Source organism: Anomaloglossus baeobatrachus, chromosome 5, assembly GCF_048569485.1.
Source record: "Anomaloglossus baeobatrachus isolate aAnoBae1 chromosome 5, aAnoBae1.hap1, whole genome shotgun sequence".
Taxonomy (NCBI): domain Eukaryota; kingdom Metazoa; phylum Chordata; class Amphibia; order Anura; family Aromobatidae; genus Anomaloglossus; species Anomaloglossus baeobatrachus.
In genome coordinates, this window is record NC_134357.1 from 194,014,048 (window position 1) to 194,040,483 (window position 26,436).

Below are 26,436 nucleotides of genomic sequence, written 5' to 3' on the forward strand. Positions count from 1 at the left end.
GAGCCCTCGCGGGCAGGGTCCTCTCTCCTCCTATACCAGTCTGTTTTTTGTAGTTAATGATTGTTGTACGTATACCCTCTTTCACTTGTAAAGCGCCATGGAATAAATGGCGCTATAATAATAATAATATATTGCTTACATCCAGACACTGCTGGAGCAGATATCAGCTGAATATATTATTTTACATTTTGAATCCTACATTTTTCATGTTGAGCTGGACACACGATATAATTGTGGCTTCAGTGGAACAAAACGTTTTTGAAAGTTTAAATTTCACCTCTCCATTGCAGAGATATTAGCAAAGTATTTAGCACTTAGTGAATTAACACCCACTTGAATTTAACAAAAGTTATCAAACTTTTTTCATTGAGGGTATGCACTTGTCCCCTTTATGACTGTCATACTATAATGGTATGAGGATCAGTCTATTAAAACATAACTTCATCATAATTTGGAAATTAACCAAGAGCTTGCAATCTAATGGCACATCTGACCCCTGTTCAGCCTTTATTGAAGTAGGACCCCCTGGTGTGAACAGGTATGATTTGGTACATCTGCTGTAAGGCTATGTGCGCACGATCTGCACCGCAGCGTAACTGCATGCGTCCTGCGTCCCCAGCATAATCTATGAAGATTATGTAGGAGCCGTGCGCACGTGGCGTACTAGAGCGCAGCGCTTCGGCTGCTGCCCGAAGCGCGCGTTCTAAGAAGTGACATGTCACTTCTTTTCTGCGTATTGGTTGTAATGTCGGTCTCTCTCTCTGTCGGTCTGTGTCTCCCTGTCGGTCTATCCCTCTCCCCCCTCTCTCATACTCACCGATCAGCTGCACGGCGTTCACACTGCTCCAGCGGCTTCTCTTGCTTTTGAAAATGCCGGCCGCTCATTATTCAATCTCGCATTCCCTGCTTCCCCCGCCCAACGGCGCCTATGATTGGTTGCAGTCAGACACGCCCCCATGCTGAGTGACAGCTGTCTCACTGCAACCAATCACAGCCGCCGGTGGGCGGGTCTATGTAGTGTAGTAAAATAAATAAATAAAAAAAAACGGTGTGCGGTCCCCCCCAATTTTGATACCAGCCAGGGTAAAGCCACACGGCTGAAGGCTGGTATTCTCAGGATGGGGAGCCCCATGTTATGGGGCGCCCTCCAGCCTAAAAATATCAGCCAGCAGCCGCCTGGAATTGCCACATGGATTAGATGCGACAGTCCCGGGACTGTACCCGGCTCATCCAGAACTGCCCTGGTACGGTGGCAATCTGGGTAATAAGGAGTTAATGGCAGCCCATAGCTGCCACTAAGTCCTAGTTAATCGTTGCAGGCGTCTATGAGACACCCCCAATGATTAACCTGGTGAAAGTAAATAAACACATACACCCGAAAAATCCTTTATTTGAAATAAAAGACAAAAACCACCCTCTTTCACCACTTTATTAAAATCCCCAAACACACCTCCAGGTCCGGCGTAATCCACGAGGTTCCGCGACACATCCAGCTGTGCTACATGAAGCTGACAGGAGCGGCAGTACAACACCGCCGCTCCTGTGAGCTCCACGCAGAAACTGAAGTGAATCGTGCTGTCAGCGGGGACGTCACTGAGGTAATGCTGGCGTGTGTGCGGTGATGAAGAGGGCTGTAGTGTCGGGTTGTGTGCGGGGATGTCGGGTTGTGTGCGGGGATGTCGGGTTGTGTGCGGGGATGTCGGGTTGTGTGCGGGGATGTCGGGTTGTGTGCGGGGATGTCTCTCAGGTTACCCGCGGCCACAGGTCTCGGGTGGAGGACTCGAGCTGGCCGCGGGTAACCAGAGTGACGGCACCGGTGATCGCATGGCTCACTGCAGTCACTCAGATTTGCAGTCACAGGTGAGTTCTTCACCTGTGACCGCAAATTAAGCCGCGGCACACGGACAGAGCCGCGCGATCACAATGAAGTCGGGTGAAGTTCACCCGAGTTAATTCTGATCGCGCGGCTGTCTGCTGCAGCCTGTCATGTGCTCTTTTTGACATTCCGGTCCCAGTCGGCTCTGCTGCAAGTCTATGGGGATGCAGCAGAGCCGAGTGGGACCGCACTGTCAAAAATGTGCGCTCTGGATGCTTTTCCCATGGCAGAGCAAGCATCCAGAACGCATGAATTCTGCAGGAATGTGCGCAAGTTGCGTTCTGCCGAATGCGTCTCAGAACGCAGCTTTTCGGCTGCGTTCTGAGACGCACATGCAGTGACTATTTTACGCTGCGTAATAGAACGCAACATGCGCACATAGCCTAAGGCAGACAAAAAGCCTTGGTTTTGTATATGCAACGTCACTTCTGTCACCTCTGGAGCTAGCTCTGCTGGATATCCAAGTGTGCCAACCAGTCTTTTTGGATCTAGCATATAGTTATGCATATTCTGAGTTCTTGTGGCAGGCATAATTGTGGTAAACACATGTTAAGCATCGTGATCTCGAGGGGAAGAACATGCATATTTTTACATAATTGTGCAACCTGTGCATCACCCTCAAATTTATATTGGTCAGACAGATGATGGCATGCATGCAATCTCTATAGAAAGATAAAATTGTGATCGGAAACATGGCCACGATATCTTCCGCCTAGGACCTTCAGGGGTGAAGATATCCTGAAAGTTGTGGATCTCAAAAATTCACAAAGACCTAGCCACATCCCATGACCAGCCCTATCTGAGGTAACCAAGAGGAGGTTTGGGGGCGTGACATTTAATAAATACAAAAGTTTGAATTGAGGCCTTGTTGATTGCAGAAAGATACACACCTGTGCAGGATTCTTCCATGATTGACTGGAGTTCTTCTCTCCACTAATCTGAGCCATTTCTGAAACACAGCTCTATTATTATTATTATTATTATTATTAACAATAATCTTTGTTTCTATAGCGCCAACATATTCCTCAGCGCTTTACATTTCAGAAGTTCATATAGAAATAAACCATAAGTAACAGTTATAGAAGATACAATAATTAAAGCAAAAATAAAGACAACCCTGCTCGTAAGAGCTTATAATCTACAATGGAGGGAGGTGGGAGTTACACAAGGTTCAGTGGCTTACTAACAACGATGGTCCAGTGTCCAGCCATCTAAAAAAAAATGGGGGGATAGATAAAATGCAGCTTGAACCAGTAATCAGCCAATCTTTGTCATGTTTTGGGCACAGTGGAATTTGAGGGAGAATTAATTTTCTGATATTGGGTAAGGTGATGGGCAACCCTAAAAAGATGTATTTAAAAGGAGGGTCTGAAGCTGTGCAAGTTAGGGATTGTCCTTGTTTCTTTGGGTAGAGCATTCGAGAGGATTGTTGCAGCTCGGAAAAGTTTTGGAGCTGGGAGTGGGAGATTCGGCTTAGTGTAGATGTTAGTCGAACGTCGTTTGTGGAGCATAGAGAACGGGTAGACTAATGGACATTATGAGGGTGGAGAGGTAGGGGGGTGCCAAGTTGTGAAAACCTTTGTGGGTGAGAACAAGCAATTTAAATTGGATCCCATAATTTATGGGCAACCAGTGCAATGACTGACAGTGGAAGCGTCCAAATATCGGTAAGGGTGTGAGCCCACAATCAGTGTTTGCGCATTTTAGATGCAGCATGTTTTCGCTGCGTCCAAAATGCTGCTATGCACAGTAGAAAAAAAGTGGATGGGATTTCTAGTGCCTGCTGTGCGTATACGCCCCGCAGCGAAAACTGACCTGTGATGTGGCTTTCCGAGCCGCAAGCATGTCTATTCATTGCTGCGGAGTTGCAAGCGTTCTCCATAGAGAGAACAGAAGCGAGAGACCGCAGCAAACTGAACCCTGATCATGGGCATGGGGAGCTACGGTCTTCTGCGTTCTCTTTTAGCTTTTGTAAATTTAGCATACAATAGTTATGGTATTTACTGTGCAATTTTTTAATTATCGTTATATTTGTTTTGAAATATAATCAAATTGTAAAATGCTTTAAAAAATAATTGATGTAAAAATTAAATGGTTTTATTCTCAAGGTGTGACTTAGGCTGCTTTCACACATCCGGTACGTGCAGAGCCGGCCACTCCGGCTCTAAAACCTATGCAACGGATGCGGCGAAAAAGCGGCATCCTTTGCATAAGTTTTTTAAATGCGGGCCGTCTGGTTTTTGCCGCTTGCGGCATGCTACTGAGCATGCGCAGTGGCAAAAACCGCATGTGGCGGCCGGATGCGTTTTTTGCTGCATCGCGCCGCATCCAGCGTCCATAGGCATGCATTGAAAAATGCGCCGCATCAGCTGGATGCGGCGCGATGCGTTTTTTTTTTTTGCAGCACAAAAAAACGTGCCAGGCAACGTTCCATTCGGCCGCCGCATCGGCTAAATCTGCCGCATGCGGCAAAAACCGGACGGAACGCAAGCCCATGCGGCACTAATTAAAGTCTATGCAGGAAAAACACAACCGGCAGCAAAAAAAAACGGTTGCGTTTTTCCTGCAAAGTGCTGGATTGTGCCGCACAGGAAAAACCGGAGGTGTGAAAGCAGCTTCTGCTACAGTGACACATTAACATTTGTCATTTCTTGTCTTGAAGTCTACACTATTAGTATTTTATATTTGCTTATAGACATAATTGGGGTTTTTAACAAGCACATGGCTCAGGAAAGTGAGAGCAGTAATTCAGACCTTTTCTGGAAAATGGTAATGCTAGGGGGCTGGTCATTTTGCAGGACTGACTCCAGCAGTTTGGTGAGGAGCTGAGACGAGTGAGATGAGCAGCTGTCTTACTGCCATATAGACAACAATTGGACTGAAGAAAGCAGTGCTGGAGTGGTGCTTTAAATCTAAGTTCCCTGCCCCCGTCTTATTTTCACACTCTGGCATCTTCACCTTTTTTTATTTCATGCTTGCTCTGTTCTTGTTGCGCCATATTGTGATTTGTAATTTCTGACTAAAAAGAAGTTACGTCAAAAACTCTCAGTACAAGTGTATAAGAGCAAGAACGAGGTTCTCATAGACTTGCATTCAGTGGTGACCTTCAGTGTGCTCCATGAAACGCTAGTGCTGACTGCAGGTTACAAACTGCAAAAGACCAACAGGAGTGACGCTGAAAACAGATGAAGACATTGGGCGAAGAGTATAAGACCAGGGGCGGGGTACTTCAATTTAAAGCGCCAGTACCACTCCAGCGGTGAAATAAAAAAACTAAAACTCTAGAGTGGTGCCTCAGCTTGGACTGTTCTGCTCATGCTCCAGGCTCTGGTGATCGGTATTCTTGGTAGCAGGCTATACACCATGTAAGATATAAAAGACAACAAATGGAAAAGGAAAATAAATTCCAAACTTGATTCTCTCTATGCTATCTCTTCCCGTTTCATAACATAAGAATACCCCTTAAAGATAACATATGCAAATATACATTTTATTACAATAGTTGCATAGTGTCTACAAAATGTTTAATCTACATCTAAAAATAGTGTTTAAACTTTTTTTCAATTTGTCTTGAATAAACAAAATATGTTTAATTTTATCACAAAAGAATATACAACTTGTACAAAAAACATGACAAAATTTCTTGGGTATGAAGACGATCTCTAGATTTGTTCTTTGAAATCTTCACACACATACTAGACACAACACATCTAAAATAGCTAAGATATACTCACCCACTTCATCTTTGCCTTTCCTGCACCCCCAATCTTCCTTGCTGGTTACTTTAGGGCCTCAGTCACATGACCGCTCCGTCTGTCCTGGTCAGTTCCAGTTTTATTGCGGACACACAGACAGGACAGTCTTTTGTGTAGGATCGGATGGCACACGGAAGCACTTCCGTGTGCATCCAATCCTACAAAAAAAAAAAACACATCGGATGCCGTATGTCCGTTCCGTTATTATGGAACATGTCCTATTCTGTTCCGTAATAACACAAGTCAATGGGCCCACAAAATCCCCGGAAGCCGCACGGAAGCACTTCCGTGTAACGGTTGCCGTGCAGTCTGTGTCCTGCTCTACCGTCAGCCCTGCAGCTGCCCGCACTGCAGGGTGTCTGCCTATGCCCGCACTGCAGGGTGTCTGCCTATGCCCGCACTGCAGGGTGTCTGCCTATGCCCGCACTGCAGGGTGTCTGCCTATGCCCGCACTGCAGGGTGTCTGCCTATGCCCGCACTGCAGGGTGTCTGCCTATGCCCGCACTGCAGGGACAGTGCGTATGGATCATTGTGGGACCCCCTTATTGGATTACGCCGGACCTGGATTTGTGTTTTCAATAAATTGGTGAAAGAGGGAATGTGTTGGAGTTTTTTTTTTTTTTTTTTTTTTTTCTTCAAATAAAAATTTGTTTTTTTTATAAATTACTTCCTGGGTTACTGATGTCGGGTATCTGATAGACGCCGTGACATCAGTAACCCCAGGGCTTGATGCCAGGTGATATTACACATCTGGTATCAACCCCATATATTACCCCGTTTGACACCGCACCAAGGCATTGAGATGAGCTGGGGGAAAACCACCAGGATTGGTACATCTAATCGATGCGCCACTTCTGGGGCGGCTGCGGCCTGCTATTTTTCGGCTGGGGAAGGTCCAAGATCCGTGGACCTCCCTAGTCTGAGAATACCAGACCACAGCTGTCTGCTTTACCTTGGCTGGTGATCCAATTTGGGGGGGATCCCACGTTTTTTGTTTTTAAATTATTTATTTAATTTAAATTACCAGCATGGGTGCCCTCTGTTATGGGTTACCAGCCAAGGTGAAGCTGCCAGCTGTGGTCTGCAGGCTGCAGCCGTCTGCTTTACCCGAGCTGGCAAAAAAATAGGGGGACCCTACGTGGTTTTTAAATTATTTATTTTATTTATTTGGCTAAATACAAGGCTAAGCACCCTTTAGTGACACATTAAAGGCACTAAAGGGTGCAAGATTACAAAATGCTGGTGAGTGGGACATTAAATGTCCTTCTCATCTATTATCTATCCCTCTAGCTATCCCACTAGCTGCTTCCGTGTTTTGCGATCAGCATAAAAACGGAAGGCACACGGCCCGTATATGGAACGGAACGGATGTCACACGGATGCATCAGTGGAAAAAAACTGACCGTGTTTTCGCAAAAACGGAATGGTCATGTGAATGAGCCCTTAGATGCAGCAGAGACAACACATATACAACATCCCATATACCCCTTGTGACCACTGCAGCCGATCACGTCCTCATCTGTTTTGTGCAGCATACAGTGATTGGCTGCAGCAGTCACTTAAGGTTTTTGAAGTGTCACCGATGTAACCAAGGTAAATGAGAGACCAATGTGAGAATCAGTGATGTGGTGATAAACCTGCAGCCATAAGGGGTCCTGTATGTTATTTACACATTTTAGCTGCATTACTGCCTGTGTACAGGTTTTTCAGTTCCTTGGAGAACTTCTTAACATGATTTTAGTTGTAAAATAATTAGAAATCTTGATATATGCACTTATGGTTATATTTTTCCAGCACCCATGACAGCACCACGAGAGAGAGGATCCGCCCTTCAAGGACAGGAAACCTCCAGAATAAAAAGGGGCGGCACCTCTCCCCGCAACAGTTGGTTCCCTGTCCTTGAACAGGGAACCTCCAGGAGCGGTGGTTCAAGATGGCCCTTAGGGGTCGAAGTCTCCAAGTATTCCAGCCCTGGCCGGTCGGTTCAGGCAGCGACATGGGTCCTCCTGCGGCCGGCTGAGGTGCTGAAGGGAACACCACAGCAGGCCCACGGGGGCTGTGCCTGTGTGTGTCGGCGTTGACCTGCTTCTTTGCCCTCACCCGGGAGTAGCGACGCCTACCAGCAGGTCTGGGGACTCGCCACAGCAGCCCACAGGGGCTATGCCTGTGAATGATGGTACCTTCCACGCTCCAGTGATGCAGGAGTAGTGATGCCGTCTTACCTGCCCGGAGGTATGTGGATGAGTGCGCTGGTGTTTCCGCAGTGTGCTTCCGGGCCTAACAAATCTCTGCCCTTCGGGCGATTGGGCAGGAGCGACAATGGGGGACGCCATCTTGGGGATGGTCGCTGCCGAGTGGTGAGTGTGCACAGGCGCGAGATCTTCTCTGGGTTCTCGGATGACGCTTGACTGACGTCATCTCCCAGAAGTGACAACAGCAGTGTGTGCTGAGATTCGGCTGGGGTGAGACGACCGATGGCTTCACCCCTCTGGTGGAATACACGAGTCCCCGGGCTGCTGGAAGCAGCTTCCAGGGTTGCATATGGTCTGCGGGCCTAGTGTTGCAGACCCCTAGTGTGGGGCAGCCTCCACAATTAGCAACAAAACCCCTATAACACAGTGCCAGCTTTGTGCTGACACCTGTCACTTACAGGGGGGCAGGTTGCTGACAGTTACTGAACTCAGATGGCTCTTATCGGGTCGGTCACTCTGGCTGATTAACCCTTTAGATGTGAGCATCCGTGACATAAAAAAAAAAAAAAAGTAAAAATGAGTCACTGAAATACACAACCTCCATTTCTGCTACTAACACACAGCACAGGCTGCCACTCAGATGGGGAGACAAAAGTGCAAGCCTCGACACGGATGGGTATGCTGGCTCATGTGGGATACTCTGGAAGGAACGGCACCTGGTCCAACTAGTGGAGTCTTAAGTCCAGCAGGACTGATGCCAGAGCCTGCAGAGGAGATTGATCAGCTTCACTTCATTCCTCCTTCTAACCCGGTTCCGCCTCTTTGCATCTAAGTGGTAAGTGACATTCATGAAAGTTCACTTTGTTCAGAGCTACGCTTGCCTGTTTTTCTTTCATATTTGGGACAGACTCAATGGATACACTTCACTAACCAGACCTCGCTCCCTGTAATCAAGAGCTGTCTGTTCCCTGGTCTCAGAAGCGGTGCCAGGAAGGTATTATGCATACCCTATCAGGTGTGGTCTTGGATTCGTGTTGAGTTCAGGAACTCCCTTAGTGGCGCAGCGATTGGTTGCTATAGGCGACAAGCCCAATGTTGGCTTGACTGTTTTGCAGCATCTTTTGTTCCTTAGCTCCTTATCAATCAAAAGTCATAGCTTTGAGAATTCCAGACCTGCCTTCCCTGCTTATGGGGAATTAGACAGGTCCAATGGTGAATGTCATTCTTCAGCTTCCACCTCCATGTCCGACAGTGACTCAGGTTGTTCATACTTTTCGATGGAGCACAATGGGTGACTAGTGAATGTGGTCAGGCCTACAACGGGCATCCCTGAAGTGACACCCAGAGGAAAAAAGAAAAAAAAAACAAAAACTAAGTTTTTATATGTTGTGGCCTAGTAGAGGCAAATGAAATGTCTCCCGGTTGTTGTTAAGTATAGTCCCTCATTGCTACATAATGGAAGCAGACGGATAGGCAGAGTCCAACCCAGAATACCCTTTGAGGAAGCAACCTGTCCCTTCTGCAACAGGGCCCCTTAAGCTGGCTGTCGCTGCTACCAATGTATCAAAAAGTCATTGGCCACTCTGAGCTGAATGTACCTGCCCTCGTCAGATCACAGCTTCTATACAGTTTGAGACTGGACAAGTACCAGCTGAGGGGATTCTCGGACAATCCCCGGTTCTGCAAATCATGAGAACTGTAGGGCCTTGAATCATTCTTGGATGAAATTACCTACACTTCCTCGGGATGGGAAGTTTCAGCTGTGGCTTTGCACCCGGCTATTGTAGCTACTTACACGGCAAGGTCCCTGGCAGTGCGAGGGATCAGCTACACGAGGAGCCCCTAGACAAATCATGTTCCCTCTCCTCTTCTATCAAGGGGCAGCAGCGTTCCTTTAGACGCATCTGCGGCCTCAACCAGACTGGCAAACAGTTCTCTCATCATAATGAGTTCAGTATGGAGTCAAGGAGGTCCAGTGTGCAATGTTTATTCCAGGTGTTCACATAACAATAGTGAAAGGATGCATATTATCATGTCCAGCTCCACATAGTTCAGAGTTCCTCAGCGTAGCCTGTTTAAAAAAAAAAAAAATCTTCGACGTTTCCAGTAGGCAACCCTTTCAGAAGTTACAGGGAAAGGAAGTGCTTGTCATCCCTTACCTCGCCAACTTCTTGTTTGATGGCAGGCCTGCCCGTCATCGTGCCGCCTTATGCGGGAAGGGGTTCTTCCCTGCCGACACAGGAAAGGCTCCTAAACTGGTATAAACCAGGATTGCGTCCAGGGAATGTCCAAACTTTTCTAGGGCTCACTTGGATTCAGAAGCTCAGGTGTTTTGTCTTCCGGACTCCTTGCTGGAGAATCTTCTGGTACTCATAGGTCAGGCACCAGAGGCCCCAAGGTTGTCTCTCGCAAGAGCTATGTCCCTGCAGGGTTCCCTTACATCCACAGTTTGATGGGACCAGGCGTGAACCATAGTAACCTTTAGTGGGACATCTTGCAGTATCTAGCAATTGTTGGAGATCATTTGAACAAAGCATTACAATCCAGCACAGTCGAATCCCTGCATTGCTGGTTAACCAATGTGCTAAAGAAACATGCTTCGGTTGCCCTGAAAACCTAAGGTGCTTACTACCGACGCAAGTCTGCACAAGCAGAGCTCACCTTCGTGGTCACCAAGTCCGAGGAGTGTGGTCTGGAAGTGAATCCCTTGTTTTTCTCAAACTTACCAGAAGTTTGCGGCTGTAGAATGAGCAGTGGGCAGGTCCCTGCCCTACCTGACTGGTCGTCCGGTTAAAATCCTCTAAATCAGGCGAGGATACTATGCCTCATCCACTGGAGGCATGTTGGTCAAGAGTGCTCATGGATATGGCAGGCAGAATTTTATTTAGCAGAGTGTTTCTATCATCCCTCTCCGGTTCTGTATGGGGAAAAGAAATCTGTTCGGCGGACTTTTTCAGCCGCAGCAAGTTGAGACTGGGAATGGGTCTTAAGTCAGTCCATTTTCAATTAGCTTTCCGTTACGTGTGTTCCGATAATAGACCTCTTGTGTCCTGCAAAATGGCTCACTGGTTCTATTCGCTAACTCCAAGTGATCAACCTCCTGCGGTGGACGCCCTGCTGTTCAAATGGAGCTTCAGCCTTTGATATACTTTCCACTCATGGCCTTTTCACCCGTTTTGAAGAAAAACTCCAGGGGGGACAGGGCAGTAATGATCCTGATAGCCCCATTTTTTTTTTTTTGGCCAGACACACCATGAGTCTATTGCCTGATACATAGTCGTTCTCCAGGCCAGGGGTCCTATTTAGAGATGAGCGAACTGGTCGCGGTTCGGCTCGAGTTCGGTTTGCCGAACGGGCGTCTCGTTCGGTTCGGCGAACGTTCGACAAACCGAACTCGAACCGCATAGGAAACAATGGCAGGCAATCACAAACACATAAAAACACCTAGAAAACACCCTCAAAGGTGTCCAAAAGGTGACAAACAACTCAAAACACAACACAAACACATGGGAAAGTGACAAGGACATATACTCATGCGAAAACAAAAGAACTGGACAAGGAAAAAGAGGAGGAGACACAGATATGAGTATATGCAAGGAAACATCGATACCATTACTGTGCAACTTGAGCCCTGCTCATTTTAGGCTTCCAATCTGGATAAATTGCCTGAGCTTGCCACGTACGCCTTGGGGATCTTGTCGTGTCCTGCAGCCAGCGTTCTCTCTGAACCTGTCTTCAGTGCTGCTGGGGGTCTGCTGGCAGATAAGCACATGTGTCTGTCCACTGACAATGTGGACATGGCTCTCAGAGGACTTTTCTTCCCCTGGGTCAGCCAGGGGAGGCGAAAGGCACGCGTATTTTTGAGTGCTTCATGCAAAAAAGCATCTTTTTCTTTTTCAAAAGGGGGGTCAACTGATGCCAGTCAAGTGGGGTGTGTGTGGCCCAATTAGTGGAAACGAGGGAGACTGTGGTTGGAGTCCCCTCGTTTTTGAAAAAAGAACCAAGATGAACAAGTCATGGCTCTCAGAGGACTTTTCTTCCCCTGGCTCATCCAGGGGAGGCAAAAGGCACGCGTATTTTTGAGAGTGCTTCATTTAAAGCATCTGTTTCATTTTGAAAAGGGGGATCAAGTGATGCCAGTCAAGTGGGGTGTGTGTGGCCCAATTAGTGGCAACGAGGGAGACTGTGGTTGGAGTCCCCTCGCTGTTTTTTACATGATTTTCGAAGTGCATGACATGCCTAAGAGGTTTAGTTTTGGCATCTCAAACTTGTTAGCTACAGAAAGGCTGCCTTTACACCCTTTTGTCACCGAGGATTTTCGAGACTTTATGCCCATTGCAGTGCCCCAAGAGCCGATGGCCATTTGCCACTCCTTCTCCAAGAAAGGGGTGCCCGCGCTAACACAGCAGGTCGCACACAACATCACCGCTTCCTTGAGAAACTCTGTGTGTGACAGGGTGCATTTCACCACAGATACTTGGAACAGTAAGCATGGACAGGGGCGTTACATGTCGCTGACTGGGCACTGGGTAACTATGGTGATAGATGAAGTGTCTGCTGTACAAGTCTTTCCGTCCCCACGAGTTGTGTGTTTAAATCCTTCCTCTGTATGTACAAGTTCCTCCACTGCTTCTGCCTCATCAACCTCGTGTTGTTCCTGCACCTCAGCCCAAACCCTGTGTGGTCAAGCCACCCTTCCTTGTAACTGCGCCCAAGGAATCCCACACACCACCTTACTATGCTGGCAGCAGAGCTCAAGGCCATCAGGCAGTCAAATGTTTACTTTGAAATGTAGTGGAAATGTGAGACACCGCTGAGGAATTGTGGACGGTTAGCTCTGTAGAGTGAGACCGAGTTTCATCAATGGTTGTCTCCACTCAACCAGCAGCCAGGGAATGCCAGGTGCGACAATGATGCTAAACAGTCTGCGGCCCTTCTTCAGGGCAATGTGACACACGTGCCTTGTATGGCTCACGTGTTGAATCCGAATCTGCAGCAATTTTTAAAACACTATCCCGGCCTACATGTCCTTCTGTCGAGGGCACGGTGTAACGCCTGCCTGGATCGACACACTCAGACGGTCTGTAAAGGATAGGCTGGAGGGAACCCACTCACCAAGCTGGACCCCCAGAACCCTGAAACCCTTTAATCCCTATACAGTGATGTTGAATGACACCGGGCCTAAGTTGATCAATACCTGTAGAAGGCTGCAGTTCCAGAGAATAGTAGTCATGCAGGGTCAAAACATTAATTGAGGAAGAGGAAGAGAATGGGAGGGACAGGACTTAATCAGAAAACAAGCAGAGGTGAAATGCAATTCGGCCAACGAGGTACATAAACAGCAAGCAGGAAAAGTAGTCAGGTAACAAGCACACAAAATCATAAAACTAAACTGGGGGTAACAGTAACCAGAGGTTCATAGCTATGTCTGGCAGTGGTCTTCAGACAGGAGGGGCCTAAAAAAGGGTGTTGTGTCTTCCCATTGGTTGTAGCTGAATGATGGTACTTCATCTGTGAGATACCCACCACCTGCATTCAGCCTGTGGTTCTGCATCTGTCAAGGTAACGCATCCCAGTGGGTGAGCATAACTTGTGTCCACCTGCGCCGCTGGCGTCGACTCCTCTCCCATCATCAGCACGAAAGGAACACGTTGTCACCTTGCGACAGGAGTACAAATTGACGTAGCGGACTACGGTGGTGACTTAACAGCCGTGTGCGGGAATGATGCAAACATGGCAGCGTGCTTTCGTCAGGCCCATGTGACACACGTGACTTGTATGGCTCACGTGTTTAATCTGATTCTCCAGCAATTTTTAAAACAACATCCCGGCCTACATGGCCTTGTACAGCGGGAACGCTCGCTATGTGCTCACTTCCATCGTTCGCACCCAGTAGCTCAACAACTTTCATCACTCCTGAAGTCTTAAGGTCTGGCGGTTAAACGTCAGAAATGCGATGTTCCGACATGCAGGAATTTTAATCTGCACATGTTGCAGCGTCTGTGGCAGCACCGCAGAGCCCAGCTGAAATACGTTATGACGTATACCCTGGGCTAACTTGATCCAGAGGTGATGCAGATCACGCTGCTGGAGTGGTGTCATATCAAGGACATATGCACCGTTCCTCACAGTTTACAAATGTCGACGCAGATGTTTAACACTGGCGATGACAATTTAGGTCATCTACATGATGGAACACACTAAGTATTATTCGGAGTCAGGTGTTGGTCCAAGAGGAAGGGAGGAAGTACTGGAGGAGTCATATACGGAAGGGATAACGAGATCTACAAGGTCCAGACGTTCAGCGGCACCTTGTCGGCAGTCATGGTACGGTGGGGGAGAGGGATTATCAAGGGAGCATAGTATCAACAAAACAGTTGAGGAAGGTGCAGGAGCCAGGAAGAAATGGAGGACGAACTGGCGATGGGCATGGAAGACTCAGCAGATTAGTGAGAGCTTGCTCACATTTTGGTTGTGCGAGGTTGTGGGGAGAGGGCAGAGGAAGGAGGCACGATTCTCACCTCTCCGCCACCAACACACCAAGGACTTTGTCCTCCTGGATGCACAAGACACATGAGCGCCTTCTTGCTGCACTACCTACAACATGACCCTTGGATTGTACGAATTACAAGTCATGCTGACTACTGGGTTGCCACACTGTTAGATCCCCGGTACAACACAAAATTTTGCGAAATAACTCCTACCATAGAAAGGGACGCACGTATGCAGGAGTATCAGCAGAAGGTGGTACGCAATCTTACATCTGCTTTTCCACTAAACACCAGTGGTGCACAGAGTGAATCTCAACGCTTTTTCATCGATAGGAGGAAATGGTCTTACTTGTCCACATCTGAGGGACCGAGGGCTGGCTGCTGTGCTGAGACGGCGTTGAGTACGGTGTCTTTGCAGAGTTGCATTTTTGGTCATATACAAACTGAGTTGAAAAAGGACAGATGCTGGTGGAAAGGGGAACAGGTGTGTTGGAAAGGGTAAAAAAGTTTGTGTCCGTGGGTTTTGGTGGTTAAGCAACATTAACATTTGCTGAAGAAACAACATCTGGTATGGTGGGAGGACTGGCAGATTTGGATAAGGTGGTACATACTATGTTACCGCTATATCAAAAATATTAAGAAGAAAAGAAAGAGAAAGTTAGATATCCCAATCGCCATTCGGTGTCCACCGTGCTCATAGATGGAGAGGTTGGCAACTGCAAGGTTAGGTGGAGGATACAGAGCAGGTTGACTCTCAAACAAATAGTAGCCTGAACCGAGTTAGACGCAACTCGGATCTGGAGACTTGGAGCCCTGTTAGCGTGACAGGGTCCACACGACCACCCAGCCCCGGAACTCCCTGTTAACAACACAGGGGCCATTGGTTACTCAGTCCGTGTGCGTAGGGGACACACCTGTGGACAGCAGGCGCATCAGCAGCAGCAGGCCTGTTTATGCCACTGGGCTGCATTAGCAGGACTGGTAGGACAGGAGCTGTTCTTAAACGTTCTGCGTTACCAACTGTGGTGGCGGCCTGCATCGATGACCTATCCCTGCCTACCTCTGGCCTAAAGCCGCAATGGGTTCAACACATGGAGGTGTGCTCTTTCGGAGCATAATAGAAGACTGGGCACCTTCTTCTTGGCTCCAGCCCCTTTTATAACCTGTGTCCGTCCCAAACCAGGGTGGACCACAATGCACCTCCTGGAGACAAAAGCAGAGTGACACGTCATGAGTGGCATAACTAGCGTCCTATTTTGAACCGCCACTTGAATGATGACCTCATGGCTGCCACAACCAAAACACCTCAACAGTCATCGTCTGACCAACAACAATGAAGTGACAAGTCATAGGGGCGGCCCTCTGCATGCCTGTTGGGAGTAGCCTGGCCAAATTGTCAGGACACCTGATTCCCTGTGGTCTATATGGGCTCCCCACATCAGGGGCAGGGCCAAAGAGTTCATTACCCGACCTAGCCTCTGATTCAGTAAGTGCCTGAGCATGCTCAGTAGCATGAAATACAGTTTCTGAAAAAAAGACTATCCGCTTCAGCATGCTGTCTAGGCACAACACAGGACTTAGACCCGGCAAGGAGTGCAAGTACCTGTGCAAAGAGGCTTTTCTCAGTCAGTGTGAAGCCCCACAGGTGTTGTGTTGGTGCATTACCTTCAGGGACTCCACGTGGAGGAAGAGTCTGGTCACACTTAGGTTGCTTCTTTATATGTATTTTCGTGATGCCACTCTCAGTATTGCGGTCAGTGGGGACCGCCACTGCAGTGTAAGGGGACACCTGGGGCTGATGTTGGGTGCAGTTAGTTTTAGTGGCTTCCCGAGAGTGAGTCAAGCACCAGGGCCCTGTGTAAGTGTGTTGAGCCGCAGGTCGCAGAATGACTCAGGCACAGTCCAAACGAGCATGCGCTGTAGCCCAAAATTAATACTTTGCCTCAGGAATGACAGTCAGGCAGAGCATGCTCAGTTGGCGAAACACTGGAGTTAGGCTGGGGTAAATCGGCACACAGGAAGGAGCAACTGCGGAAACACTTCGTTCAATTGTGAGGGGAGTCATTTTGGAGTTTGGTGAGGAGTACCGTAACGCCAGTGAGCAGCATCCTGTGCCACAGACCAACATTCTTCCGGTGCTGTCTATACTGTTAACCATGATAGGAGCGTAAAATCTTTATTTAAGGCAACTGGATATCACATTACCCGGGTACGGTAGGCTGTGCCCAGACAGTAATGCGTGCACGCAACACTTTGTTTTATTATGAAAACACATCTGTTCTGGGTAGGACGACTATATAGACAATCACACTTGCTGCCTCTGGACTGTCAAATTGTCACATACAGTTTAAATCATAGAGGGACAGCGACACATGTTTGCATTGAATGTTGCTTTACAAGATTTGCATGACTGTGTTGCAGAGCTGTGTGGTTTGCATTCACACTGTTATCATCTGCAATATCTGTGAGGCTTCAGCTAACAAGGGTATTCAGGGTGGGTGATGTGTTTTTTCTATGTTTAGGTAGATAACTGGGAAGCTCTTGTGATGCGCCACTAGTAAGTTGTCTTCGCGCGCACACACATACATACACACACACACACACACACACACACACACACACACACACACACAAACACACAATTATTGCTGCTACGCAGAGGGCTTACCAAGCAGTAGGCAACTGAATAGATTGTTCTATTTCAATTTAATGCATGGTTCTTATTGTTTGTTTCACTTTCTGAAAACAATCATTTATGAACCCAACTACATACAGTGCTTTTCATGTTGCGTAGTTTTGCTGCATACTGGGGGTCACATCAAATACAAGACTTAAAATGAAGCATAAGTCGCAATGAGAATTTCACTGTGCTACAATGCGGCCTAGCGGGGCTGTGCAACCACCGCCTGCCCCATCACGTGCATCTGCATGCTCTTCATCCTCTGTGACTGTGGGGACAGCAGTCACACATGCTTTCTCACACTGAACTTCCACCCCATTACCCGTAAGCGGGAGTGTGATTGGCAGGTCGTCACTTGTTTTGTAAGTGCAAACAGATGTTATTGTTGAGCTGTCAGACATCGAGAGAACCACCATTGGATGAAGGAAACATTATATCCACGCCTGCACCTTCGTCACAGATTGGCTGGACTACCTGCAGTTAATAATTACGTTCCACAAATGGAAAGGAGTGAAGAATGCACAGGTGTTGCACCTTGCTTGGCAGCAAAGGAACACTAACTTAGTATTCCAAACAATTTTAGGAAGGCAGAAAAAGAGTCAGCTCTTTGGGCAAATTAAATAGCGTGGCAAAAGTGGACAGGTAGGTACAGTGGCTGTGTTCTGTGGGTACCAGGACAGTAAGAGAAGCCTCACTTTTTATTCCTCCTAATGATGAAATGCTGTAAATAACTTGGCACCTGTGGGGCACAAATGGAGTACAACAGCCACTTTTTGTATGCCACTAAGTTGCAGCATTTTTTGCTATTATTATAGCTTTTAAAAACCGAGCAGGAGGGTGTAATGCAGTGGTGCTGCAAATAGCTTTGCACCAGTGGGGCACTAATGGATGTCCAACAGCCACTTTTAGGATGCCACTAAATGGCAGCATTTTTTGCTATTATAGCTTTTAAAAACAGAGCAGGAGGGTGTAATGCAGAGGTGCTGTAAATAGCTTGGCACCAGTGGGACACTAATGGAAGTCCAACAGCCACTTTTAGGATGCCACTAAGTTTACTCAGTGTTTGCTAGTATAATAGCTTAGTAACAATGAGTTGGAGTGTGCAAAGGGCAGGAGGGTACAGTGGCAGGGTTGTGAGTCTGGGTAGAGGAAAGGAAGCCTCCCTTTCTATCCCTCCTAATGGGGAAATGCAGCGAGGAAATCCCTGACCTTACCTACACAGACGCTGTCATCTTGTATAGCTGTTAAAATCTGTTTTCACGGACCTGACTGTCACCTATGGCTCTGACCCTGCCGGTATTAGCCCTTAAAAGGACTAATAGAAACTTCTATCCCTATTCTGTATAGCGCTGTGTATAGAGCGTACACAGCAGTATCGGAGACAGGAGCTACGCCAGCGGTGACTGACGCCAAGACGCAGAAGGCAGATAATGGCGTGCTGGAGGAAAATGTCCGTTTTTATAATGCAGGGACATGTGACATGGACATCCTATCACACATGCTGTTGCTTCTCTGGCTAAAAGTCCACTTAGCTGTGTGTGTGTCTGGGATTGGCTGACATGCTGGCCCGCCCCACTACACGCGCGCTTAGGGAAGGAGGACAAGGAAAAAAAAAAATGGCGATCGCCATTATCCAAACAGCAGTGATCTGAATGCGCTGTTCCCGCACACTATACGCTGAAATTTCATAATAGTGTGAGTCACAGAGTGACTTACACTATTTCAGCGGAAAGCCAGCTAGTAATTAGCTTGTCTTTTTGCTGCTAGAACCGTTCTCGAACGTATCTAGAACTATCAAGCTTTAGCAAAAAGCTCGAGTTCTAGTTCGATCTAGAAGAGCCCCCAAAATCACTCGAGCCGCGAACTGGAGAACCTCGAACTGCGCTCAACTTTAGTCCTATTGAAACTACCAGACCTTCTCACTCGGGGTCCAGATCTTCACCCCCTGTCAGGCATATTGCATCTTACGGTATGGTTTTTTGACAGGTCACTTTGCCAATCAGAGTTCTCGTTCTAGTCCCTACTCTTCTACAGAGTAGTAAGCCGGTTACAAAATGACAAAAAAAAAGCCTGGACAAAATTCTTGTCTCCCATGGGCGAACCCAGTTGTACCGATGCCAGTTATGGTACTCTTAGAGTGCTTCCAGAAGGGGTTCACACTGTGTCGGTTAGTACGTACACAGAGAGTTCTAATATCGGCTCTTGCAACCTGGTACAATTATGTCCTGACGGGAGACCACTGAATTCCCGATTCATTAGGATATGGTCTAGCCCTATGAGCAATCTATCTTTGCTTCCATAGGATCTTTATCTCGTCCTATCGGCCCTGACGAAGCCCCCTTGCTTCCTTACAGTCCATGTCGCTTAAATAATCCATCCCTGAAACCAACTTCCTGACACCTTCCCATCAGCAAGTAGGGTTAGTGACATCTAGGCCCTGTCTTAGTTCCACCATTACTCAGCTTCAAAGATACGGTATCCTGAATCCTGCCCCTCCTTGCCTCCTGATAGTAATTCATGATTTTCGTAATTCAAATGGGATGGGTATTCCATCCTTTTTTGTTAGTCAAAAAGATCGGGACGTGGAGGGGGCATTGCCTGGACGTTAGCAGTTACCTTATGGAATATTTGGATCAGAGAAGCCAATTCTTCGCCTCCTCGGCTCGTGGTAGGTATGTGCCTTCAAGTCTGAAGCTCGTATGTCACCATTGAGCAGCTTGTAAGCCACAGGGCCACATGGTCTTCACTTTCCACTTGCTATAAGCACTATAGGTTGTCCTTATCCTTACTGACTTCACCTGGGGAGATCGGTTCTGTAATCTGTAGTCCCCCCCCCCCCCCTCCCACCCTCCCCCACCCCCTTTAGAATATTCCTTGTTCTCTGTAATTCTCTCGTGGTGCTGTCATGGGTGCTGGAAAAATACGTAATTACTTACCGGTAATGTGTTTTTTCTAAACCCATGACAGCACCCTTATATATGTTATAACATTGTTTCTTCCTGAGGTCCTTTCATGCTCTGTAACCAACTGATGCCGGGAGAGGTGCCGCCCCTTTTTATTCTGGAAGTTTCCTGTCCTTCAAGGGCGGATCCTCTCTCTCGTGGTGCTGTCATGGGTTTAGAAAAAACACATTACCGGTAAGTAATTACGATTTTCATTGGCTTTTTCAGATGATCTGCAAGACCTGCTCCCATATTATGCTGAGCACGGAAGAAAAGAAACAGTTCTTGGATTTCTTAAAGAGGCCAGGCCTTACATACTTGCAGAAGAGAGGACTGAAAAAGAAAATCTCTGACAAATGTCGCAAAAAGACAACGTGTTTATACTGTGGTGCCTTCAATGGTCAGATTTCTTTTTTTTTTTTTTTTTCTTTGAAATAAATACTATGTTTTGTTTTCAATCACTTGACAGTACACTTATATATATTTGTGTTGCAAAAGTTTGTCTTTTCGACAGATTATACACCCATCAGCCTTAATTTTAACACTGAGATGACATCAGTAACATTGCTTATCTGGTGACAATGACACTCGTTAAAGGATGGGATGTGTTGGGCATAAAGTTAAGTCTGTCCTTGAAGTTAAAGTGAACCTTTCAGGTGCAATATGTAGCTAGAACCACGAGCAGTCCTGGGTGCATATTGCTAATCCCTGCCTAACTGTCTCAGCCTATAGTAGCACACATAAAGAGATCTTTAGAAAAAGTATTTCTACAGATCGTTTATGATATGCTAATGAGTGCGGGGACTAGAAGCAAGTTCACTAGTTCCCTGTCTCATTCCGCCCTTTTTGCATGTTAGCACGCCGACAGGGACGTGCTAACATGCTATTTAATGCCCGATGCCTAGTGTCATCAGCACTTAAGCGCGTACCTGTTTCTATTGACACCGCTTCTAACACCAGCTTTAGAGTCAGTGCGCATGATCAAAATGTCCGGCACTTCCGATCATGCGCACTAGACGACTCTGAAGCCGCGTCGCGTACATCTGTGTGCATGACCGGAAGTGTGGGGTATTTTGATCATGAGCACTGACAGCCCAGCGTTCTAAGGCGGTGACAACGGACACAGGTATGCACGTGACTACTTATGGCGCAGGGCAATGGGCATTGAATAGCATGTTAGCACACACCCCCTGTGAGCGTGCTAAAAGGCTAAGAGGCTAAGCATACAAACTAACGCCATTGCGACTAGTCCCTGCGCTCATTAGCATATCATAAAGGATACTAAAAATACTTTTTTCTAAAGATCTCTTTATGTATTCTACTAGACACAGAGATTAGAAATATGCACAGAACTGCTCGTGGTTCTGGGTGCATATTGCACCAGACAGGTTCCCTTTAATGTGTTGTAAGCACAGGCAAATATTCAGTATATCACAAAATTGAGTACACATCACATTGTAAATATTTACAATCTTTTCATGTGACAACACTGTAGATATGACTGATACAATGTAAAATAGTCAGTGTACAGCTGTATGAGTGTAAATTTAGTGTGTCCTCTACATAACTCAGCACAGTCAATAATGTCTAAGCTGCTGGCAACAAGAGGGAGTACACCCCTTCAGTGTTGTCCCATGAAACGAAATAATATATTTACAAAAATGGGAGGGGTGTCCTCACTTTTGTGATGTATTATACATATGGTGCTAATAGTAAGAGGTGGAGTTATCATGCACATTATTAGTAAATAATTATATCTAAACTATAATATAACGGAATTTGTATTACTTTGTTTAATAAATGTTTATTGGTCAGTAGTTTACTGCCGCCGGTCGGTCTGTACAAAAGAAGCCTTGTGATTGCGTGTTATGAGACATTATGCAAGACAGACGTTTTTTACATTTGGCTGGTGTTGTGTTTTGTTTTTTTTTTGTTAAAGAGCCCCTATCCCCAGTCTGTGGCTGTCCTTTTGTTTCAGATCAGTGGGAAACCACACACTTTTTTTTAGATATAACTTATCAAAGGTAGCAAGATGTCTTTAATGTGCCCTTTAAAGGATCCGACTGTCTAACAAAAGTTGAGTTGAAGCTTTGAGGTTGTGGAATCTTATTGTACAGAACAGGACCCCACAATCCGCTGCATCCCCCCTCTCTTAGAGTGAGCTCTCATGGGTCATCGTGCTTTGCATTAGCCTAGTCTTCCGCGCCCTTTACTAAACTCTTACTGAACATTATCAGAGCAGTTACTGTAATCGCTCAGTAAAGATACTGCAGCGCTGGCTGTGTGAAGTGCAAAAACACGTGAGAGCTCGAGCTTTCACTGGTGGAAACATTGATGGCCATGGGATCCCGGTTAATCTACTAGTATCTACATCCAAGGTGAGTAGCAATTAATTTATGTACACTTGAAAAAAATGATACAGTGCTTCCTCTTCAAGGCTTCCACATACAGGTTGCCAAAGCTTGGTGCAAAGTGCGTTCCCATAGTGGTCCCGGCACTGGACTTGGAGAGGATGGTAACTGATGAGTTTATTTTCTGTACCTTTTCACACTTTTGGGGACGTGCCATTACATTTAAACCACCTATGTCAGCACATTAAAAATATCTTCCATTCTAACACAAAATTATTTGCTTTTATTACAATGGAAAAGTAGTTACACCTTTCATTACTGCCACAGATGGAACTATAGGTTTCTCAAATTCATTGTTTTGGTTTTGTTTTTTTTGTTTATTCAATTGTAGGCCCTGTGAAAAAGTGTGGATTGCTTAAAATCATTCATGAAAAGTACAAGGCCACTAAAAAAGTGATCGACCCCATTGTGTCTCAGTTCTTACAGTCGTTTGAGAACGCTATAGAGCACAACAAGGAGGTGGAGCCGCTCTTAGGACGGGCTCAGGTGAGGGCATTTTTACATGAAAGCTATTATTGTGCATATGTTTGCTATCCTCTATGGCAGGGTTGCATTACCCTTTCTAGTCCGAGGGCAATGTTCTCATACAAAATCATTCCCGAGGGCCAAAACTAAAAGGGGTTACACCATCCGAGACCTTTTTTACGAAAGCAAAATTACACTGAATAAAAATATAAAGCAACAGTTATTTTTGTTCCCATTTTTCATGAGCTGAACTCAAAGATCTAAGACTTTTTTCCACTCATGATTAGTGGTTGAGTGAAGCCATTTATTGTCAAACTACTGTGTTTTCTCTTTTCAAGTCATAATGACAACCAAATTACCCTGATTATAAGTTCACATACCCTGGTGATTTTGCCCTGATAACATGAGCAGAAGTTGACACAAATGGGTTTGAATGGCTAATAAAGGTAACATCCTCACCTGTGACCTGTTTATTTGTAATCAGTGTGTGTGCATAAACGCTGAATGAGTTTCTAGGATCCAGACAGACTCTTGCATCTATCATATAGCCACTGAAAAGAATTGTCAATGGATCTATGGGAAAAGATAGTTGAACTGTATAAAACAGGAAAGGGATACAAAAAGATATTTGATACTCCCTTTCTGGCGGTTTCACCCACTATTGCTGCCGTTCCATTGGGCTCAGACGATGTATGACCATCCAATGTGCTCCAGTATTTCAAGCCGCTCCAGAGGTCACTCTTCAATGCATCTCTATGAGAGCCTCATTCTCACTGTCACAGATACATTGAGACCTTGTGACTTCTGGCCATTCAGATGCTACAGACACAAGATGGCGATGCCGAACCTGAGCGGCGCTGCTAAACTGTGAAGACGCCAGAAGGTGAGCATATGACAAGGGCCAGTGGAGTAACATTTAAAGTGCTACAGCGCTTTAAAAAAACAGCAGAAGTGGTGCTTTAAGGACAAAATGTTACCAGGCTCTGTTTCTTATTGCCTGTAGTTTGGGCAGCATGAATCTGCTGACAGGTTCACTATAAAGAGGACCATACGCAAGGTCATAAATGATGAGGTTTTGTTCTTTATTCACGCTGCTCCCCCTGAGTATTCCACTTCTTTCAAATCTTCCATGTATGTAAGGCCCCATGCGCACAGTGCATTTTTTATGCATTTTTGGTGCAGTTTTGGGTGCTGTGCGCAAGTGGCTTCTTTTTTTCCTTGCAGTTTTGGTTGCAGAAATAAGCAGCATGTCAATTCTTTCTGCGTTTTTGACCTGCATTTTCTATTGAATATAGTGAAATAACACATGGTCACAAACACCTAAAAACACACCGAAACGCAGCAAAGAAGGCATGCTGTTTTTTTTATGCGTCTTTTTTTTTTTTCAGCCTGGGGTTCCTTTTGTTCTGCCAGAGGGTGCGTTTTTCACTAAAGAAACAAAACTGCAGCATGCGCACATAACCTAACCCTTATTATTTAGTGCTAATTTCTATGGTCTCTACCAAAGGGGGGTATTTCACAGGGTAAGGCTGCTTTCACACTACGTTTTTTTACGTTTGTTTTTTTAACGCAAAAACGTATCCAGTGCAAATGCGTTTTCATTTTAATGCATTTGCAATGGACTCTCGTCAACATGCGTTCACCTGCATTTGCGTGCGTTATAGTGAGGATCCAGCGACTTGCAGTTTTTTAACTTTTTTCAAAAACGCTACTTGTAGCGTTTTTGAGCTGCGTCTAAATACTGCAAATTGCTGGATCCTGACTAAACAGCATGCAAACGCATGTGAACGCTGGCATGCTAATAGACAGGATCCTGCTTGCTCTACTGAGCATGCCCAGAAACCAGCCTCGGGTAATCAGTCTCTCTCCCCCCCCCCTCCCCCTCCCCTTTCCTCCCCCTCCCCTTTCCTCCCCCTCCTCTTTCCTCCCCCTCCCTCCCTCTCCACCTCCCTCCCTCTCCACCTCCCTCCCTCTCCACCTCCCTCCCTCTCCACCTCCCTCCCTCTCCACCTCCCTCCCTCTCCACCTCCCTCCCTCTCCACCTCCCTCCCTCTCCACCTCCCTCCCTCTCCACCTCCCTCCCTCTCCACCTCCCTCTCTCTCCACCTCCCTCTCTCTCCACCTCCCTCTCTCTCCACCTCCCTCTCTCTCCACCTCCCTCTCTCTCCACCTCCCTCTCTCTCCACCTCCCTCTCTCTCCACTCTCCCCCGCCTGAGAGCGGAGGACGCTCGTAAACATCGGGTAACCGCGGTCTTAGTTACCCGATGTTTATCTTGGTTACGTGTGCAGGGAGCAGCAGCCCTGCTCCTAGCAGCTACAGACACTCGTAACCAATGTAAATATCGGGTATCCAAGTAAGTTACCCGATGTTGACCTTGGTTACGAGCCTCCACAGCTGTCAGATGTCTGCTCCCAATCTTTCACGTTCAGTTCCCCTCACTCCCGATCACATGACTCCAATGCGTTTGCATGCGTTTTTCTTTGCAAAAACAGGATCCGCTTTTGCAGCAAAAAAAGTTCATGACGCATGCTAAAAAAACGTAGTGTGAAAGCAGCCTAATAATGCAGAGCAGCCTCCAGATAATCCTGTGAGCCACTTTCACTTGTCAATGACCATAGAAATTAACATTAAAGGAATCTGTCAGCAGGTGTTTGCCACCTAATCTGAGAGCAGCATAATGTAGAGACAGAGACCCTGATTTCACAGTTCTTTCACTTTCTGCTTAGTGTAGTTTTGATAAAATAACTGTTTAACCAGCAGTAGATTATCATTACAGGACTGCTTGGCTTGCTGCTAGATAGTCCAGCATATTCATGAGCTCTGTATAACTGCTAGATCTTCAGCAAAGAAAACATTGATTATATCAAAATGACAGAAAACAGCCCAGTAAGTGACACATTGCTTGAATCCAGGTCTCTTTCTCTACATTATGCTGCTCTCAGATGGGAAAGCAAAAACCTGGTGACAGATTCCCTTTAAATAAAAAGGACCATATATAGCAGGTTTATGGGTTTTTTTGGGGTTTTTTTTTTAACTGCTTCAGGACCACTGACAGTAAATATACCCTTTTGTGCAGACCTGACGTATTTTATCTGTTGGCAGTCAGGAGGGGATCGCAACCCCCTGCATGCTGCCATCACCGGGTTTCCGGAGCAGAACGTTAGTTCTGCCCGGAGGCATCTGCAGGACCTGATTGGATCAGGTCCTGGTGATGTTAGCCCTTTGCGATGGTCTATATGCTGCGATCGATAGCAATCACGGCACATAGAAGTTTCAGAGGAGCAGTGATTGCTTCTCTTACCTCTCCCGACTCTGCGGTGACAGTCACAAGGGAGCTGAGGGAATCATGTCGTGTTTCAGAAATCGCACTGATATAAAGTAGACATGTGGGAAATGTTATTTATTAACTGTCTTATGTGACATGACTCTCTGGTTTAAGGGTATAAAAATTAAAATTTAGAAAATTGCAACATTTTCACCAAATTTCCGATAGTTTCACAAATACAAGCAAAATATATCGTTTTAATTTTACATCTATCGTGAAGTCCAATATGTAACGAAAAAACAGTCTCCAAATCGCCGGGATCCACTGAAGCGTTCCAGAGTCATAACCTGTCATAGT

The 26,436-nt window shown here is 46.4% G+C and overlaps 1 protein-coding gene across 2 annotated transcripts in view; it reads left to right on the forward strand.

Moving 5' to 3' along the window:
- POLR3A (RNA polymerase III subunit A) overlaps positions 1–26,436 on the forward strand; it is a 317,895-nt gene that overhangs the window by 18,548 nt on the left and 272,911 nt on the right. For both annotated transcript variants that reach the window (XM_075349070.1, XM_075349071.1), the window contains exons 4-5: positions 20,165–20,336; positions 22,679–22,833. In XM_075349070.1, the coding sequence (XP_075205185.1) occupies positions 20,165–20,336; positions 22,679–22,833 (327 nt within the window). The remainder of the gene's footprint in view (positions 1–20,164; positions 20,337–22,678; positions 22,834–26,436) is intronic.